Source organism: Rana temporaria, chromosome 5 (genome assembly GCF_905171775.1).
Source record: "Rana temporaria chromosome 5, aRanTem1.1, whole genome shotgun sequence".
Taxonomy (NCBI): domain Eukaryota; kingdom Metazoa; phylum Chordata; class Amphibia; order Anura; family Ranidae; genus Rana; species Rana temporaria.
The window spans coordinates 359,691,903-359,713,828 of NC_053493.1; the positions used below are offsets into that span (position 1 = coordinate 359,691,903).

Sequence of the window (21,926 nt, forward strand, 5' to 3'; positions counted from 1 at the left end):
ATATAACCTTCGGTAGGAAGGAAGGATGAGGGCGGAGAACGACCCTGTCCTTATGAAAAATAAGATATGGTTCCTTACAGGATAAGGCCGCCAGTTCCGAAACTCTTCTTGCGGAAACTATGGCAACCAAAAATACTAACTTCCTTGTCAGTAAAACCAAAGGAATTTCAGCCAACGGCTCAAACGGTTGTTTCTGTAAACTTGACAGAACAAGATTTAAATCCCACGGACAAAGCGGGGATTTAACTGGAGGTTTAATACGCAAGACCCCTTGAAGGAAGGTCTTAACCAGCGAGTGGGTGGCCAGCGGCCGCTGAAACCACACTGACAGAGCAGAAATCTGTCCTTTGATTGTGCTTAATGCCAATCCTTTATCCACTCCCAGCTGGAGAAAACTTAAAACTCTATCGATGGTGAATTTGCGAGGAAGCCATAGCTTGGACTCACACCAGCCTACATAGGCCTTCCAGACCCTGTGATAAATCACCCTAGAGACCGGTTTCCTGGCTCTGATTAGGGTAGAGATTACTTTCTGAGACAGACCTCTACCCCTGAGAATCAGGGATTCAGCTTCCAGGCCGTCAAATTTAGATGCCGTAAGGCAGGGTGGAGGATCGGACCTTGCGATAGCAGGTCTGGCCTTAGAGGCAGAGTCCAAGGGTCTCCCACTACCATCTTTAGGATTAGTGAGTACCATGCCCTTCTGGGCCATGCTGGAGCTACCAGGATAACTGGTATGTGCTCCACCCGGATCCTGCGCAGCAGGCGGGGTAGTAACTGGAGCGGGGGAAACGCATAAAGAAGTTTGAACTGATGCCAAGGGCAAACCAGCGCATCGGTTCCGCAGGCCATCGGATCCCTTGAGCGGGACATGAACCTGTCTAGCTTCTTGTTGAGTCTCGATGCCATGATATCCACGTCCGGCACTCCCCATTTTTGGCAGAGTGCTTGAAAGACTTGTGGATGCAGAGACCATTCCCCCGGCAATAGAGTCTGGCGGCTTAAGAAGTCCGCCTGAAAGTTGTCCACTCCTGGAATGAATATTGCCGATATGCAGGGCACATGAGCCTCTGCCCATAGGAGAATCAAGCTCACCTCTCTCTGAGCGGCTTGACTCCTGGTTCCCCCTTGGTGATTTATGTATGCCACGGCCGTGGCATTGTCTGATTGAATTCTCACCGGGAACCCCTGCAATTTTGACGTCCAAGCCCTGAGGGCTAGTCGAGCAGCTCTGAGCTCCAAGATGTTGATGGGCAACTGCTTCTCTGGCTTTGCCCAAGTACCTTGGCGAGTGCAACCATCCAAAATTGCTCCCCAGCCCGTCAGGCTGGCGTCTGTGGTCACTATCTTCCAAGCCACTGGGCTGAAAGACTTCCCCTTCAGTAGATTCTGAGGGTCTAACCACCAACACAGACTTTGTCGGACTCTTGATGAGAGCGGCAACGGGATATCCAAGGCCTGTGGCCTTCTGCTCCATGCTGACAGGATGGCTGCCTGTAGGATGCGAGTGTGGCTCTGGGCGTATGGTACCGCCTCGAATGTGGCCACCATCTTGCCTAGTAACCTCATACTTAGGCAAATAGTCGGTTCCTTCTTGCTTAGAACCAGTAGGATTAATTCCTTGATGGCTTTGACCTTCCTCAGAGGTAGGAACACTCTTTGTTGTTCTGTGTCTAATCTCATGCCGAGATATTCCAACTGCCTTGTGGGCAGGAAAGCTGACTTTTCTCGATTTAGGACCCAGCCGAACCTCTCGAGGTATTGGACCGTGAGGGCCACTGCTCGCTCCAAGCCGGGAGACGAGTGGTCTATGACTAGGAGGTCGTCCAGGTATGCTAGGATCGTGACCCCTTGGATCCTTAGCTTGGCTAGGATTGGAGCTAGGACCTTCGTGAACACCCGGGGGGCCGTAGCCAACCCGAAGGGAAGCGCCACGAATTGGAAATGACGCGAAGCCACCATGAAGCGTAGATATCTTTGATGTGGCTGATAAATTGGAACATGAAGGTAGGCATCCTTTATGTCTATGGACGCCATGAAGTCGTCCTTTTGGAGTGTGGCAGCTGCTGACCGCACGGATTCCATCCGAAATGAGCGGACTTTTAGGTATGCATTTACCATCTTTAGGTCCAAAATTGGCCTGACATCTCCATTGGACTTTGGGATGATGAATAGGTTGGAGTAGAAACCCAGCCCCTGTTCCAGGACTGGTACCTCTACTATTACTTCCTGGGAAAGTAGATGATTTAATGTCGATCTTAATGCGGCTCCCTTCTCTGGATCGTTTGGAATCCTCGACTCCTGGAAATGAGGAGGAGGAAACTTTAGGAAATCTAATTTGTAGCCCGTGGCCACGGAAGACCGTACCCACTCGTCGGGAATGCTGGCTTCCCAAATCTCTGAAAAGAGTCGCAGCCTTCCCCCCACCTTCGTGGGTGGGGGCGCCCCTTCATAAGGTCGGCTTGGGGGCTGGTTTTGCTGGTTTGCGAAACCACTGCTTTCTGCCTCTAGCAGCCTGTCCTTGTGACTTGCTGTTGAAGCCGAAGTTTGCTTTCGCAGGAGGCCGTCGATACTGCTTGGCATTAGAGGGCCCCTGCCCAGGGGAATACTGTCGTTTAAACGCAGGCCCCTGAAACTTCTTCTTAGTTGGCAAGAGAGTACTCTTGCCGTTTGAAATGGTCTGAATGTATTTATCTAGGTCTTCTCCGAAGAGTCGTCCTCCATGGAAGGGGAACCCTACCAGGAGCTTCTTGCATGGGGGCTCAGCCTCCCAGCTTTTTAACCATAAGAGTCTTCTCATATGGATAAGGGATAACGATAAACGTGACGCTTGCTGGATAGAATCCTTAATTGCGTCTACCGTAAAACATATGGCTTTAGGGACATCCGAAAATTCTTCTGCCTGCTGGGCAGGAATAAGTTTAAGCATCTGCTTAAATTGATCCGATAATGCTTGAGCAACCCCAATCGCAGCCACAGCTGGCTGTACTACTGCCCCTGCAGTAGTGAAGGAGTTCTTAAGTAGTGCTTCCAAGCGTTTATCAACTGGATCCTTGAACACCTGTATGTTTTCTACAGGGCATGTTAACGATTTGTTAACACATGAGATGGCTGCGTCCACTGCAGGAGTAGCCCATTTTTTGGAAAATTTATCTTCCATAGGATATAGGGCAGAGAATCTTTTAGGTGGTAAGAAGATTTTATCTGGCTTGTTCCAATCTTGGAACAAAACTCCCTCCAGTAGAGGATGGATCGGAAACACAGCATTGCTTTGAGGCGCCCTCAGTGAGCCCAAAGCTGAAACCGTCGATACCTGGAGATCTGGTACTGGCAAGTTGAATGCATTATGGACCAAGTCCGTTAGTCCTTGAATCCACCAGCTCTCCCCCTGGGAGACTGCTCCAGACTCCTCTGTATCCGGATCTTCGATCCCTGAACCTACTTGGTCCTTGTCCAAGAGGTCGTCCAATTCCCCTGAGGAAAGGACCTCCTCTTCTGAGGGTCCGCGCTCGGGCGACGGAGATCTAATCCGTTTACTGCCCCGCATAGCTGCGGCTATCATTTTTCCCATTCTTTTCTCCATCTCTTTTAAAGAGGTGAGTAATACCTCGTCCGTGACCATCTTAGGGTTGGACTGACCCGCGTCAGCTCCAGCCCCAGATCCCGATGGCCCCAAGGCTCCCTCTGGGGAAAGCAGCGGCATAACCTTGTCCGAGACCTCAGACTCTCTGGGGGAATCCCCACCTCTTGTACCCTCTGACCCGGATGCCATGGTACAATACCGAGGTACACCTGCTAGCTTATTGGTACTTGGGACTATAAATAGTTAATTGCCCAAACACCTGTTTGGGGGATAAAAAATGCTTCCTCTCCCCTAGATGACTTTTTTTTTTTCAAAATCTTTTTTTTTTTTGTTTTTGTTTCAAATCCAGGAAAGAAAAAACATTCTGTCCCCCTGAGTAGTATTGCAAGAAAAACTATGAGATGGAAAAGAAACAGCCTATTCCTAGGCTTGAAAACAGTCTTCTGAAGACTGCAATATCCTTTCTGGCCACTGTGTGTCCTCGGCGCCCCGTGCTGCCGCTCTGGTCTTTCCTCCCCAGTTCCAATGTATTGAATGAGCTGTTTGGAACGAACAAGGAAGGGCCGCCCCTTCCTTAAGCCACTGACCCGCCCTTCCCCCCCAGCTAAACGGCGCCAATTGCGCCTATAATACGTGAACGCGCGCCGCGCGCGCGCCCGCCGACAGGGGGGGGGGGTTGGGAGGAAGGGACCTCTCTGCTCCAGCAAACTGCAGTTTACAGCCTGGAACCACGAGGAGGTCAGCGTTCTGCCTGCTTTGCAGGCTTGAGGAGGAAGACTGAATGGAGCATCGCCTAGAGGCTTGCAGGTAAGCACAGCTCTCTGACACACACATATACTTTATATCACACAGGCCCCACTCAATGCTTTTCCAACACTACAAGGGAGGTCACTTCTTATGGGGAAAAAATACACATAGAGCCATCCTATCATTAAGATATGTGACTAGTTTGCCAGATGCAGCGCATAACTTTAGGCATGTCCCCTGTGACCCCCCAGAAAAAACCTGCTAAGAACCAAGTTCCGCAAGTTTTCCCCTCACTTACCTGCTCCATGCCGCAGGACTTTGCCAAGCAAGAGGCCCAATCTTCCCCCATCTCCGTGGGGATGTCTAGACCTTCAGGCCCTGGGTTCCTATGAAGGATCCACTGTCCTGGGCCCATATAGCACTCTGGCAACAGAAAACATTAGGCACCCAAAGGTTTCTAAGTTCTGTGCCCAGGGTCCAGCTCTCTAAAAAGAAAAGCATTATGGGCTATACCCCAAGGGTTTGGGGTCCGGTTACTGACCACTTTAGCGCTGAGGCCTTTGGACAGAACCGGTTAGCTCACCTAATCCCAAGGATGCGGAGGCAAGCTAAACCATGACCAACACCTAAGACACTGGCGTAAAAACTGAGGTACTCCTCCTATGGGAGGGGGTTATATAGGGAGGGGCATTTCCTGTTTGAGATTGCCAGTGTCCATCGCCTGAAGGTACTCCATATAACCCATATAGTAATGAATGCCGCTCTGTGTCCCGTGATGTAACGATAAAGAAATATTATTTTCATTCATACACTCATTAAAATGCAAATCAATTTATAACTTCTTTAAATGGGGTTTTCTGAATATTTTTATAGGTATTCTGTCTCTCACTGTTAAAATAAACCTACCATTAAAATTATAAACTGATCATTTTTTTGTCATTGGGCAAACATACAAAACCAGCAGGGGATAAATTACGGTACTTTTCCCCTCACTGTACTGTAAATTAATTAAAAATTTTGACAACCCTTCTGCACTGAAAAAACGTATATTAGGTAATTTTAGGTACATATAGGTAGATTCAGTAAGAGTTAGGCCGACTTATCAGTAGATAAGCCGACCTAACTCAGAATCTACGCCGACTTATGTTTAAGCGTATGCTCAAACAGAGATACGCTTAAACATATCTAAGATAGGACGGCGCAAGCCGTCGTATCTTAGATTGCAATATTTTGGATGGCCGCTAGGTGGCGCTTCCATTGCGGTCGGCGTAGGTAAAAGCAGGTAAAAGAATAAATTGGTTACCCAATATGACGTTGAACCACCTTTGGCATCCAAAATGGCCTGAATTCTCCTGGGAATTGACAAATCTAAGTCTTGAATGGTGGATAATGTAATTTGATACCACTCTCAATGCAAAAATCACTACAGTTCTCGCAGAGATGCTGGAGGTGGAAAACAAGCCCAAATTTTGTTTTCCAAAATTGATCATAGCGGCTCTATGATATTGAAGGTGTGAGACTTCATCTGCATGCTCGTCAAACCATGTTTTGACAACACTGGGTTTGTGAATTGGAGCATTATGGTCTTGAAAATTAGCGCCATCTTCAGGAAACTATGTTTGCATCATGGGATGCACATGGTTGGCCAAAATTTGTCGCTTGCAGTAACTAGAGGTCGACCGATATAGGTTTTTCTCTGGCCGATGCTTAGAAATCGGGGCGGCCAATATATGATGCCGATTTTTGAGGCCGATATTTTAGGCCGATTTCCCCCCCCCCCCTTCATTTTATAAAATCTCCCACTCTTAATGTCCTCAGTACACTGATTGGAAGCACTGGCACTGATTGGCAGCACTGACTAGAAACACTGATTGGCACTGACAGGTAGCACCAATTGGAAACACTGATTAGCACTGACTGGTACTGACAGGTGGCACTGATTGACACTGACAGGTGGCACGGATTGGAAACACTGATTGACACTGGCAGGTGGCACCGACAGACGGCACTGGCAGGTTTCACACTGAGCCCATATAGTGTGTCAAACTGACATGCGTAACCATGCAGTGAGACCAGCTGTTAAAATTGAGCAGCAATGTCGGGAGTGGGCGGGACCCAGCAGCTATCAAACACCAGCGAATGATTGGACTGCTTAATAAAGGGGGCAGGGCCACATACACGTAGCAGCCCACCCAGATCCCATCCCATTGGCTGGTGTTTGATAGCTGCTGGGTCCCGCCCACCCCCGATATCACCGCTGAATTTTGACAGCTGGTCTCTCTCTGCATTCAGTTACATATGTCAGTTTCACACACTCAGCGGCTCTGGCAAACGTCTAGCGCCGCACTGCTCTGCCAAGGGAGTGTGGGGAAGGGAGGAGGAACAGGCACGGTGTGGTCAGTGTTAATCGGCCAAATTTACAAAAATAATTGGCCTATGCCGATTTCTTTAAAAAGGCCAAATATCAGCCGATATATTGGTCAATCTCTAGCAGTAACTACCTTTCAAGGTGATGAAGAGGCCTACAGAAGACAAAGATATAGCTACCCAAACCATGATTGTGGTGCCGACTTGCTTTACCGTTGGCACAAGACCTGGTCGTAAGCTTGGGACAGTATTCTCCACGCGTGCGAAGCTCAATTTTTTGGACCCAATGACAGTCTTCCATTGATCGATAATCTACGATTAATGGGTGTTACACCACTCTTGCCTCTTCTGAACATTAAAATCGGTCACTAGTGGTTTAGCAATGGCAGCTTGCCCATGAATGTTTTGCTTATGGCGTTCCCTCTGCCCAGTTTTTGTGGACACTGGCTTGGGAAGACTGAGATTGAGCTCTACAGTCACTTTTGCAGCAGTGGTTTTCTTATGCTGGGTCACAATCCTGTGCAATGTCCTTTTGTCTCTTTCAGGCAGTTGACTGCGCTTATGCTGATCAGACAACGTTTTCCCGGAAACTGTATACGCGGTCATCATCTTTGCGACACGGCAAATAAATTGGCAACTTCAGTCACAGAGGCACCATCTAAGCGGGTGCCAACAATTTGCCCTCTTTGAAGCTCAGTAAGCTCTGACATGACTCTGTATTACTAGCAGAGCACACAGTGAATGACAAAAGTGAGTCTTCCCACCTGTTATAGATGTCTCATCACACAGCGGAAGCAAAACAGCGTTACATCACTTCCGCTTTCAACATGAAACATGTTACTTTCACACCTGCAAATCATGTAGCGTTTCCATATTTTTGTCCAACCCCTGTATATCTCATGAACATTTTTAGAAGATACTCAATCACTTGTTTTCAGCATCAAAATCTCCATACCAGTAATGATTATCCTGGTCCCGAAAACCCCCCAAAAAAACAGACCTCCCCTTGTAAGAAAGCTCCCTTTCTGTTTAGAATTCTATATACCCACCAGATAGAGATCTGAGGTACACAGGTTGGTTGGCTTCTTAGGTTGAATCTCTATAGGTCAGACAGCAGTTTCTCATGTAACTGCATGCAATCTGTCCAGCCCCATCATTTCATAGTACAGACCATATGATTGACACACATTAGCATTTTCATAGTAAACGATTCTTTTGTGTGCAGCTATAAAGCTACGCTGTGAATTTCATTATGAAAAGGATTTTATTAGACCATAAACATTGGAATCAAATGAAATTCCGCTGTAAGCATGGCAATAGCTTTGGGTCTATCTTAGGATTGCTCGATAACTAATGATATAATAGCACCCAGTGAATTTCAGTTACAAAGAACAATGCCAACCAACAGACATTGCATTCACAATCACTGACACATTCCCACCATGGCCTCCCATAACAAGTGTAACTATTGGCCTCTATGGTTCCTGTACCCCGGATTTCTGGTATAGGGTCACAAATGTGTACACAATACACCTGCGTTACAAGGCACCCTATACATACAGACTGTTTCCTGGGATCACAAAGATTTTTTTGTAATATTTGTACATCCATCTTACCTGATCGGTATACACATCTGGCGGGACCTGCTTGGTGAAGAAGTCCGATGAGACAGCCCCAGCCTGAAGATAGTAGTTTAAAGCAGCAGAAAACTGGTTGGTTGCTAGAAAAAAAAAGAAAATCTGTCATATTCTGTTTGTACACTGAGCGCACTGCTTGTACAGGATACCCGTATGTTACTGAAGATGTATTATGTAAAGGGCTCACTCACCAAAATAAATATCGGCCTGGATGGTGAGCCAGGAGTGGTTATTAGAATTGATTTTCAGTGAGTATTTCACCAGTTCTTTCACCGTGACAGAAACAGCATCAAAGTCTACAGACTGGAAGCTGGAAGAAATGAGGTCAAGGTAAAAAGAAACAGTGATCCCAAAGACGCGACAGGTCACATTCTTCTGTACGCCTCCCATTAGGACAACTCTGATAGCATTCACACTCTTAATGCATCCCCCTTCCCTTCCCCTTTACACCTACCCTCCAATACTTCCTTTTCCCCTCTTGCACACCCCTGTCTCCCGTGCCCTCCAACGCAGCTAATCATGCACAGATAGTGCTTTATTAGCTGCATCATCCTTAGCTAAAGTAGTCGAGGTGTGGCATTTGTGAACCTGGAAGTGATGTGATACATGTAGTTTCAATGATCATTCATCTGCAGTTTCCCATGGTAATGGGCTAACTGGAGGGCCAATGGGGCACCCCCCAGCGATCGGTGGGATAGATCATTTTTACCTGAAGTCCCCTCACTGCCAGTTAAAGTCGGTAACAAGGTGACAGCTGCTGCTGCTTGCTTTATCCCCTTGTCTACCAAGGTACATTTATAAATTGGCAAAATAAAACAAGGGGTTAAAGAGAAAAAAAGGTTACTAAAAAAGAAAAAAAAAAAAAAAAAAAAAAAAAGACAGGTGTGTAAAAGAATGTATTTTTCTATGGCAGCAAATTGAGGACCAGTGAGTGGATGCTTTCCCAATGGCTGGCGCACTTCCGGGTTCCAGCTCAATGCCCCAAATAAGAGGACTCTATGTAGCACAGAAGAGGAGGGTCAGGAACACTTCATTTCCTGAGCCTTATAAGAGGCCAAAAAGACTTCCCATACACACCATTACACTGCACATTAAGCACCCGAAGGTACCCGCTGTACCCCTAACTTACTCCTCTACCTCCCAGGTCCAACACAACCTCCTTAAATAACTGGCAATTCTGTACATGAGGCACCCCCCCTCCCCCCCACAATTCCATCCTGGGTTCTTCTATGGGTAATCACCAGGCCTCAGAGCTGTCACAGAGTAGAGGAATAGCATGGTTAGTCTTGTTCAAGTGTTGACCTTCAAAGCCAAAACGTACCCCTCCAGAGCGCTATGCATCTGGGAAGCAGGGTAAAGCCTAGTACACAGTTTTTTTTCCATTCAACACAGCAGGGCTTAAAGTGGAGTTCCACCCATAAATATAACATTACATCAGTAGTTTTAAAAAAATGTCATTAGTCCTTTACGAATTTTTTTTTTTTTTTAGATGCCTTCAAAGTGTTGTTGCTAGGCAGAATAGTTAATCTTCCCACCTAGGTGCTTAATGCTTCCTAACCTACACCGCACAGACTCCTGGGAATGTAGTGGGTGTAACTTTCCAGGAGTCTGTGCACTCCCCGGTCTCAAAGAATCATGTGACTTGGACAGCACAGGTGCTGAAACCTGATCTGACACTGCTTGTGCAGCACTGAGCATGTGCGAGATTTGCAAGGCTGAAATCCAGGAAGTCATACAGTCTGGCTTCATGATGCACACACTTAAGATGGCCCCAGTCAATTTCTATTTAATAAAGTCTCTAAATGCTGTAACAACCTAACAAAACGGACCTTAGTTTACAGACTAGCTTTACTAGAATACATTAAGCTTGTGTAATACAGGGGTATTTATATTTAAAAAGTGAAATTGTGGCCGGAACTCCGCTTTAATGCAAAGAAACAGACAGCTCAGGAGAAGCTGTTGTACCAACTATCCGACGTTGGTAAAGTGATCTCTCCTGCTGCGCTATTGTGTTCTGATAGGGGGATGCGCGCCCCCAGAATATGCATCTGGAGGCTCTCTGTAACAACACGGAAATCATTTACAATATCTTACTTTGGTATGGTCGTTGGCCAGATAGAGATGTGTTCAGCAGTGATATCGTTAACAATATCCTCCTGTATGACAAATAGAAAACATGTTTACAAGCCATTCATGCTCAATTAAACTCAAACCACAAGACCAAAGAGCTTACCCGGAGATTATGAAGCTTGACAAACAAAGATAGCAAAGTTGTCAACACTAGAGGTTCCTGGAGGTAGAGGAAAAAAAAAATCCATAAATCTGGTCATTATTTAAATACAATTATTCTATACACTTGGCATGTATATGAAATGAGTAGTCAGGTATACATGTCAGCAACGTACTGCAAATCAGCTGAAGTTAGTAAGAATAGTTACATTACCATATTGTTTAGCAGACATACAGGGGTTGATTTACTAAAGCCAAGTAGACTGTGCACTTTGCAAGTGTAGCTGCACCAATTTTCCTCAGAGCTTAGCGAATACTGCGAAGCTTCACTTTGTAAAGAATATCCAATCAGGTGCAAGGAAAATATAAAAATAGCAGTTTCACAATATTCACAGTTCTGGGGGGAAAAAAAGTGCAACTGTACATGCAAAGTGCACAGTCTGTTTCCCTTTAGAAAATCCACATACTTTCAGGGTAGGATCGAATAACAGAACGATCCGAAATCTGTGTGCAGAAAGGTTATACAACAACCTGTACACAAGCCATCCCTCTCGTAATGGGCTGATAAATACATACAAGTGATGAGCTGTTGTCACTTGTACTACAAAGTCAGCCACCCGTCACCTGAATGGTTTGCAGCTTCACAACCTGGATAGGCTTTGATGTACTGGAACGTTAGATGTAGTTCCAACCACACCTTGTGTGTCATTTTGAGAGGAATGTGTTAGGGTTCACCTTTCTGTTGGGTCTTTATACCAGTCTCCAGATAGACAGTGATATCAATGGTTTGACACTTAGTTTAAGTTGGTGTGTCTCCGTGAAGAGTGAATTATGCATATAAGTGGTGCAAGTCAGCCACCAATTGTACAAGTTCTCCCACTTAAAAAGATGAGAGAGGCCTGTAATTGTCATCATAGGTATACCTCAAATATGAGAGACAAAATGGGGAAACAAATCCAGACAATCACATGGTCTGATTTGGAAAGAATTTATTTGCAAATGATGGTGTAAAATAAGTATTTGGTTTCCTACAAACAAGCAAGATTTCTGGCTCTCACAGACCTGTATCTTCTTCTTTAACCACTAGAGTACCGGGCCATCGTCAAATGACGGCTCCACGGTGACTCTGAAAATTCAACAGGACGTCAATTGACGTCCTGTATTCTTGCGGCCACTGGGGGGCGCGCGAGCGCGCCGACGGCGTCGCGCGCGTGCCTGGCGCGTCCCCGAGATGCCGATGCGCGTGCCTGGCGGTCACGATGTCCGCCAGGCACTCGGAATCGGCGGCTACAGGGACAAGACGTGGAGCTCTGTGTGTAAACACAGAGTTCCACGTCCTGTTAGGGGAGAGAGGAGACCGATCTGTGTCCCTTGTACATAGGGACATAGATCGGTCACCTCCCCCAGTCACCCCCCCTCCCCCACAGTTAGAACACAATTTAGGTATACATATTAACCCCTTCCTCACCCCCTAGTGTTAACCCCTTGAATGCCAGTCACATTTATACAGTAATTAGTGCATATTTATCGCATTAATCGCTGTATAAATGTGAATGGCGCCAAAAACGTGTCAAAAGTGTCCGATGTGTTCGCCGCAATGTCACGGTGACAGTAAAAAAAAAAATCGCAAATCGCCGCCAATACTAATAAAAAAATAAAATAAAAATGCCATAAATCTATCAGCTATTTTGTAAACGCAATAACTTTTGCGCAAACCAATCAATATATGATCATTGCGATTTTTTTAACCAAAAATATGTAGAAGGCCTAAACTGAGGAAAAAAAACGTTTTTGTTTTTAAAAATTGTGATATTTATTAAATAAAAAAGTAAAAGTGTTTTTTTTTAAAATTGTCACTCTTCTTTTGTTTATAGCGCAAAAAATAAAAACCGCAGAGGTGATCAAATACCACCAAAAGAAAGCTCTATTTGTGGGAAGAAAATGATAAAAAAATTGTTTGGGTACAGTGTAGCACGACCGCGCAATTGTCATTCAAAGTGCGACAGTGATGAAAGCTGAAAATTGGCTTGGGCAGGAAGGGGCGTAAGTGCCCGGTATGGAAGTGGTTAAGAGGCTCCTCTGTCCTCCACTCATTACCTGTATTAATAGCACCTGTTTGAACTTGTTATCAGTATAAAAGACACCTGTCCACAACCTCAGACAGTCACACTCCAAACTCCTCTATGGTGAAGACCAAAGAGCTATCGATGGACACCAGAAACAAAATTGTAGACCTGCCCCAGGCTGGGAAGACTGAATCTGCAATAGGCAAGCAGCTTGGTGTGAAGAAATCAACTGTGGGAGCAATAATTAGAAAACGGAAGACATACAAGACCACTGATAATCTCCCTCGATCTGAGGCTCCACGCAAAATTAATCACAAGAACGGTGAACAAAAATCCCAGAACCACACGGGGGGGAACCTAGGGAATGACCTGCAGATATCTGGGACCAACGTAACAAAGGCTACCATCAGTAACACACTGCGCCACCAGGGACTCAGATCCTGCAGTGCCAGACGTGTCCCCCCTGCTTAAGCCAGTACATGTCTGGGCCTGTCTGAGGTTTGCTAGAGAGCATTTGGATGATTCAGAAGAGTATTGGGAGAATGTCATATGGTCAGATGAAACCAAAGTAGAACTGTTTGGTAGAAACACAACTCGTCGTGTTTGGAGGAGAGAGAATGCCGAGTTGCAACCAAAGAACACCATACCTACTGTGAAGCATGGGGGTGGCAAAATCATGCTTTGGGGCCGTTTCTCTGCAAAGGGAACAGGACGACCAATCCGTGTACATGAAAGAATGAATGGGGCAATGTATCGTGGGATTTTGAGTGCAAACCTAATCCCATCAGCAAGGGAATTGAAGATTAAACGTGGCTGGGTCTTTCAGCATGACAATGATCCCAAACACACCACCCGGGCAACGAAGGAGTGGCTTCGTAAGAAGCATTTCAAGGTCCTGGAGTGGCCTAGCCAGTCTCCAGATCTCAACCCCATAGAAAATCTTTGGAGGGAGTTGAAAGTCTGTTTCCCAGCGACAGCCCCAAAACATCACTGCTCTAGAGGAGATCTGCATGGAGGAATTGGCCAACATGCCAGCAACAGTGTGTGACAACCTTATGAAGACTTACAGAAAATGTTTGACCCCTGTCATTGCCAACAAAGGATATATAACAAAGTATTGAGATGAATTTTTGATATTGACCAAATACTTATTTTCCACCATAATTTGCAAACAAATTCTTTCCAAATCATATAATGCGATTGTCTGGATTTGTTTCCACATTTTGTCTCTCATAGTTGAGGTATACATATGATGACAATTACAGGCCTCTCCCATATTTTTAAGTGGGAGAACTTGCACAGAACTTGGTGGCTGACTAAAGACTTTTTTTGCCCCACTGTACACAAGGCAAAAACAAGTTGGATGCCAATAGCACAGGGATGGCATGAGCATTGTTTTGCCATTTCTGTGTCACCGCTATGGGAATACAATTCTCTCCTGATTGAAAAATCAGACACTTCTCAGTAGGATAGCAAAAGCATATGGCAAGGGACTGAGCCATACTATATTCCATTAAAAATTGAAAATAAAGAGAAACAGAGTTTACTTGCCATATCCATCAAAGTGCATAAAATGACCAATAGTGGTAAAGTGCTGGCAAAGTATCTGCACGACCTCAAATCAGTAGTTTTTTGCCTAGGGAGGACATTAAATCCTATACCCAGATTGTATAAAAGGCTAAAGCTTCTCTCAGGACAAGAACAAGCACCCCCCCCCCCTACTGGCACTAACCCCCCCCCCCCCATTCAATACCCAAAATACCAAATTTAACTAGCCCTGGCAGCAGAGTTTTGGCAGAGAGAACGCTTGATTCTTGTAAAACATGTCTTTAGGGGCATCAAGCACTTGGGTGTTAATTCATTTCATTGACTTGAATAATGATTTATTCTCACCATTGAAATGCTCATGCTCTAAACCAGGGGTGTCCAAACTTTTTTCAAAGAGGGCCAGATTTGATGGAGTGAACATGCGTAAGGGCCGACCATTTTGCTGACATTCTTCGGACCATTAAAAAAGTGTGTTTGCCCGAGCACTAATACACTGCCCAACAAAAATTCTCTTGCCTTTGTGGCTGTGTGTGGTGAAGAGATGAGCTTAGGCGTGTTATTTAGGAGGGAAGTTTCAAGAAAAAAAAATGTAAATAAAAGGACTGTGAAGCAAAATGAGGGCCATTGCCCATCAATGCAGCCCAATCGGTGCCCATCTGTAGCCTCGCCATTGCCATGAATGCAGCCTGATCGATGCCCATCTGCAGCCTCGGGGGGGAAGGGGGGGGGGGGGGGGCGGGACGAGCGCCAACAGGTTACATACAGGAGAATCTCCTGTTTACACAGCAGCCTCTTTAATACAATGTCCTGCCTCCTATGATAGACATAGGAGTCGTCCAATGGCAGCCCAGGAGACAAGACTTCCTTTTACAGATGCCACCGGGTAAACAGGAGATTCTCCTGTATGTAATTTGACAGCACTCGTTCCCCGCCCCTCCGAGACAGCACCAATAAATACAGTATATATCCAAATTAACAGGGGGGCCACATTAAACTGGAACGGGGGCCGCAATTGGCCCCCGGGCCAGACTTTGGACATGCCTGCTCTAAACTCTTCTAGCGTTAACGTGCGTTTACACAAGTGAAGCATTTTTTCTACTAAAATGCCACTGCTGCTGAATGCACTGGTTGTGTTTTTTTTTTCTGCCTCTAATCACCTATGTGTGCATGGACACATAGGGGTTGATTTACTAAAACTGGAGAGTGCAAAATCTGGTGCAGCTGTGCATGGCAGCCAATCAGATTGTAACGTCAACTTGTTAATTTCATTTGTGACAAGAAAACATGGAAGCTGATTGGTTTCTATCCAGAGGTGCAGCAGATTTTGAACTCTAGTTTTAGAAAATCAACCCCATAGGCTAACATGCAGGGGCGTCTAAACCCCTCTAAAGGCAGAAAGAAAAAAAAAAAAAAAAAAGAAGAAAAAAAAAAAAACAACAACACGCCAGTCAACGGCACTAACAGCCACGTTAAAAACATCCACTGTGCACGAGGCCTAGGCATACAATATCTACAAAAATAGCTGAGGCTGGCGGGATTGGGATTTAGAATGTATTTAATTTGTTTTGCAACCAATAAATGAAACATAACTTTGTGTTAAACATCTGTTGAAAGCAACTTAAGAAATAGGTTTTGTAAAGAAAATACTTACTCTTAATTTCTTTATGAAAGACAGAAGTTCACTCCTACAACAAAAGGAATTCGGGAACAATCAAGAGTAGCAATACACAAAACTAAACAGTCACTGCACCATAACATTTATTTCAGTTTTTGGTAGATTTGGGAGATTCAGGTGACACAAAAAAAAACACCTTCTTTAAAAATAATCCATACCCATCCACGACTTAATGACCATTTTTCATAAAATACTTTCATACTGTGTTTTTATGTCACTTTTGCTTGTAACTTCTATGAGCTCCCAAACCTCTCATTTTCCCTTCACTTGTGCAGAGCACTGCTCTATGCACAATACACATCCCCATAGTTCATAGTCCATCGTGGAAGCAAACAAGAGAAAGTGGCAACATTCCTAAATACATTGGGGCCATGCAGAACAAAACACAGCCACCATCTCATATGAAGTCAGATCAGCAATAGAAAAAAAAAATATATATATACCGTATATACTCGAGTATAAGCCGTCCCGATTATAAACCGTCCAGAATATTAGCCGAGGCACCCAAGTTTACCACAAAAAAATGGGAAAACTTATTGACTCGAGTATAAGCCTAGGGTGTCCATCTGCATACCTCAATGTGCCTCACTTTGCCTCTCTGTGTCCATGTCTAGACTTACGTTTAACATGGGAGTATATAGAAGGGGTGCCTGGCTTTGAAAAAAATCGGTGCTCCCCGGCCGTAGGTCCCCCAGACAGCAAACTTGTAGAGGAGAACTTGAACTACATCTGTGCCAAGTTACGGGTCCAGGGAACCTACGGACGGCCAGTACCGGGTCCCCAAAGTTACCGGAGAAATTACTGTTTAACATGGGAGTCTATGGAAGGGGTGCCCGAATTTGAAAAATCGGTGCTCCCCGGCGATAGGTCCCCCGGACAACAAACTTTGCACACTTGTAGAGGGGTTATATGTGTGCCAGGGGATCTACAGCCGGCTGGTACCGGGTCCCCAAAGTCCGGGAGATCACTCGCAAAAAGGTGACTTGAGTATAAGCCGAGGGAGGCATTTTCAGCACAAAAAAAAATGTGCTGAAAAACTTGGCTTATACTCGAGTATATACAGTATATATTTTCTGAGTTAATAGATACTTGAATACAATCTCTTTTTTAGTATAACATTAAATCATATACTGTAATAGTTTCCAAAATCATTTAGGGCCTCCAGTTCCCAGACACATGCTTTAACATTTAGGAAAGTGCTGCAAGATCCATCATAGATCATCAATAGGGTTGTCCCGATACCGATACTAGTATCGGTATCGGGACTGCTTCCGAGTATTTGCGGGAGTACTTGTACTCCCGCAAATGCCCCCGATGCCAGATCCGATACTCGCCCCCCCCCCCCAGCCGCCGCCGCATCCCGCTGCTACGCCGCATCCCCGCTTGGTTAATACGGGCGGGGAAAATTACAGCTTTCATTTGAATAGCTGTAGTGATTTGCGCCGCGCCACGTATAGACACTCCCCCTTGCTCGGGTGAACTGTCCAATCCCGAGCAAGGGGGAGTGTCTATACGCGGCGCGAATAACTACAGCTATTCAAATGAAAGCTGTAATGTTCCCCGCCCGTATTAACCAAGAGGCGGCGCGGCGGCGCGGCGGCGCAGCAGCATGCAGGTAAGGGGGACATGGCTGGATATGGGGGGGGGGGGACATGGCTGCATATGGGGGGGACATGGATTGGCTGCATGTGGGGGGGACATGGATTGGCTGCATGTGGGGGGGACATGGATTGGCTGCATGTGGGGGGGACATGGATTGGCTGCATGTGGGGGACATGGCTGCATCTGGGGGGGAAATGGATTGGCTGCATGGAGGGGGGGGCGCATGGCTGCATATGGGGGGACGGGGGGGACATGGCTGCATATGGGGGGGGGACATGGCTGCATATGGGGGGGGACATGGCTGCATATGGGGGGGGGGACATGGCTGCATATGGGGGGGGGGGGACATGGCTGCATATGGGGGGGGGGGGGGACATGGCTGCATATGGGGGGGGGGGGGGACATGGCTGGATATGGGGGGGGGGGACATGGCTGGATATGGGGGGGGGGACATGGCTGCATCTGTGGGGGGACATGGCTGCATCTGTGGGGGGACATGGCTGCATCTGTGGGGGGACATGGCTGCATTTGGGGACACATTTAAAAAAAAGTATCGGTATTCGGTATCGGCGAGTACTTGGAAAAAAAAGTATCGGTACTTGTACTCGGTCCTAAAAAAGTGGTATCGGGACAACCCTAATTATCAACTCATGGAGAATGTGACTGGAGGGTTCTAGAAGCACCAGGAACAATCCTACTTCATTAGGAGGAGCGAGACTCTAAAGCCTCGTACACACGGTATGATTGTTGGCCAACCGAGCGCCTGATTTTTGTCAAAAGGGCGTGTGCCAGGATCTTGTCTTGCATACTAACGGTACACAATTGTCTTGCCACAAACACAAACCTATTGACGTACTACAAGGAATTTCAGCTTTTGAGCCCCTTCCTTTGAGCCCCTTTTGACAATTTCGTGTTTGGTGAGCATTGATTCCGAGCATGCATGCTTGTACTTTCGACTTTTGTGTGATAGATTTGTGTACTGACCATACGAAAATCAGACGTCAAGCTGTTGTCCCCCGAAAATGTACTAGCCTGTCATTTGTTGGTGGAAAATTGGACAACAATTGTCAAAAGGAGCGTACTAACGGTCAGGTTTTAGGACAACAGTCTGTCAGACAATCCCCTGCCAACAATCGTAAAGTGTGTACGAGACTTAACCCCTTCCATACCGCGCCATAGGGAAATGACGGCGGCAGGAACCCCTCGCCGATCCGGGTGTACGTCATATGATGTCCTGTGTTCCCGACGATCTAGGGCGCGCCCGCGGCAGCGCTGGTGACCCGGTGCGGGTGCCTGGTGTCCGCGATTGCCGGTAATCACGGCAGGAGTGTGGATCTGTGTGTGTAAACACACAGATCCACCTCCTGTCAGCGGTGAGGAGACCAATGTGTGTTCCCAGTACAGAGGAACACACATCGGTCTCCTCCCCTTGAGAGTCCCCCCCCCCTACAGTTAGAACACACCTTAGGGAACATATTAACCCCTTCAGCGCCCCCTAGTGGTTAACCCCTTCCCTGCCAGTCACATTTACACAGTAATCAATGCATATTTATAGCACTAATCGCTGTATAAAATGTGAATGGTCCCAAAAATGTGTCAAAAGTGTCCAATGTGTTCGCCGCAATGTCACGGTAAAAAAAAAAAAAAATTGCAAATCGCCGCCAATACTAGTAAAAAAAAAAAATTATAAAATAAAAATGCCATAAATCTATCACCTATTTTGTAGATGCTATAACTTTTGCGCAAACCAATCAATATACGATTATTGCGTTTTTTTTTTACCAAAAATATGTAGAAGAATACGTATCGGCCTAAACTGAGGAAAAAAAACGTTTTTTTTTTTTTAAAATGTTGATATTTATTAATTTTTTTTTAAAATTGTCGCTCTTCTTTTGTTTATAGCGCAAAAAAAAACAAAAAAACGCAGAGATGATCAAATACCACTAAACGAAATCTCTATTTGTGGGGGGAAAAAAAACATAAAGATTTCGTTTGGGTACAGTGTTGCATGACCACGCAATTGTCAAAGTGCAACAGTGCTGAAAACTAAAAATTGGTCTGGGCAGGAAGGGGGTGAAAATGCCCTGTATGGAAGGGGTTAAGAGTGTAAGAAAAGAACTGAGGACAATGGTGGGCAGAAGACTGCAGGCATCTCCACACCACTAGTCTCCTTATATAACCAAAATGCTATTAAAGAAGCACTTTGACTGCAGTCACATTAACGGATTTTATTTAGAAAAAAAAAGTGTTTGTATCAGTAAAGGCTTAGTACTGTAATATCTCCGTGTCTCAGAGGCAAGATGTCCATTTACTCAGAGACATCTGTTCTATTTTCCAAGACCAATTATAGGTATCTCAAGGAATTGTTTTCCAAATTCACCTACCTCTGTCTTTCACAAAAGTCTACACACATTTACAGAAGTCACAGTATCATGTTTACCCCCAGCAGGAGAAATACTAGATTTAGTTTTGAATGAGTTAAGTGTGAAACGCGTCACCTCCTGGCTGTGTCCTAGTGGTAGTCTTTGTTCATGTATGCAATAAATTGGCATTGGATTTATGGTGATGTGCTGCTACATCTTTCTTTTCTCTGCATCAAACTGCAGCTAGCACCCAATCAATCCAACTTTATTTTTATCACCTGGAGCAGCGCTACTCTTCTTGGATCAGGAGAAATACTACCCAACAGATATTGCCCCCGATGTCAGAAGACACTGGAAATCATCTGCTTCTACAGAAAGAATAGCAATGACAGCAAACACATACAACTGCTAACAGCTGAGGCCTGAGGTGCTGCCAAACTTCTTGTCAGAAGCGCAGTCATCATGATTTATGCAAGGAAACCGGTCAAGGGAGAAATATGGGGGGTGTCCCTTGCTGACATCATCCTAAAACCAACAAAATATAGTGTAGCACAACCAATAAAGTAAGTCCACATATAAAAATTCCACCATTGTGCAACTTTGGGTGAGTTATTAATATCCAGGGACTTCAGTGACCACCACCTCTAGCGGGAATGGCTGCCCACCTCCAAATATTGACACCTGGTATTAAATCTCTCAGGATACCTCGGGAAAACAAATCCTTTTGTTGGGGCCCCTGGACAACACAGACCTCCTCCCAGGATTTCCATATTTTATTAGTATTGTATGGAGAGTCACATGTGGATACACTCAGAGGTGTTGGCAGCAATCAGGAAAAGCCTATTAGGAGGCCAATACACTGAACATTTTATTTTATGTCCATTTAGTTTGAATATTGCACCGATTATATATTTTTTTCACATCATTCTAAGGCTTCATTTCCAAGGACGTTTTTACAGCCACTTTTTTTTAGCCTTTTTTACAGCTTAAAAATGCCTGTCCATGTGTTTTTTTTTTTTTTTTTGGGCTGGAGCGTTTTTGCGCATTTAACGTCTGGCGTTTTTACAGCTCTAACGCTGGAGCTTCAGAATGCACTGGTCCTGTTTTTTTTTGCAGCTTAAAAAACAGCTCAGCCATCTACAGCTCAAAACGTCATGGTGGGCACGAGGCCATAGACTAACATAGAGAGCCGTTTTAACCACTTAAGCCCCAGACCAATATGCAGCTAAATTCCCAGAGGTGTTTTTACAATTTGGCACTGTGCTGCTTTAACTGGTAATTGCGCGGTCATGCAATGTTGTACCGAAACCAAATTTGCGTCCTTTTCTTCCCACAAATAGAGCTTTCTTTTGGTGGTATTTGATCACCTCTGCGGTTTTTATTTTTTTTGCTATAAACAAAAATAGAGTGAAAATTTTGAAAAAAATGCAATATTTTTTACTTTTTTCTATAATAAATATCCCCCAAAAATATATATAAAAAAACTTTTTTTCCCCTCAGTTTAGGCCGATACGTATTCTTCTACATATTTTTGTTAAGAAAAAAAAAAAAAAAAAAAAAAAAAAAAAAATCGCAATAAAGCGTTTATCGGTTGGTTTGCACAAAATTTATAGCGTTTACAAAATAGGGGATAGTTTTATTGCATTTTTATTAATTATTATTTTTTTACTACCAATGGCGGCGATCAGCAATTTTTTTCATGACTGCGACATTATGGCGGACACTTCGGACAATTTTGACACATTGTTGGGACCATTGTCATTTTCACAGCAAAAAATGCATTTAAATTGCATTGTTTATTGTGAAAATGACAGTTGCAGTTTGGGAGTTAACCACAGGGGGCACTGAAGGAGTTATGTTTCACCTAGTGTGTGTTTACAACTGTAAGGGGGTGTGGCTGTAGGTCTGACGTCATCGATTGTGTTTCCCTATAAAAGAGATGACACGATCGATGCAACCGCCACAGTTTGCATACGGCTCTCCCCCGTTCTTCAGCTCCGAGGAGCGATAGAGAGGGGAAGGCTAGAAACGAATAGCCTCGCCCTCATCACGGATCGCTCCGTCATTCTGCCTGTCCGTGCCATTCTGCCGACGCATATGTACATGCGG

The 21,926-nt window shown here is 45.2% G+C and overlaps 1 protein-coding gene across 1 annotated transcript in view; it reads right to left on the reverse strand.

Moving 5' to 3' along the window:
* The window catches only part of INTS8 (integrator complex subunit 8), a 110,748-nt gene that overhangs the window by 13,942 nt on the left and 74,880 nt on the right, over positions 1–21,926 (reverse strand). The window contains exons 19-23 of the mRNA XM_040354703.1: positions 15,829–15,862; positions 10,568–10,624; positions 10,429–10,490; positions 8,526–8,644; positions 8,314–8,417 (exon numbers count right to left, since the gene is read on the reverse strand). Of these exons, the coding sequence (XP_040210637.1) occupies positions 8,314–8,417; positions 8,526–8,644; positions 10,429–10,490; positions 10,568–10,624; positions 15,829–15,862 (376 nt within the window). The remainder of the gene's footprint in view (positions 1–8,313; positions 8,418–8,525; positions 8,645–10,428; positions 10,491–10,567; positions 10,625–15,828; positions 15,863–21,926) is intronic.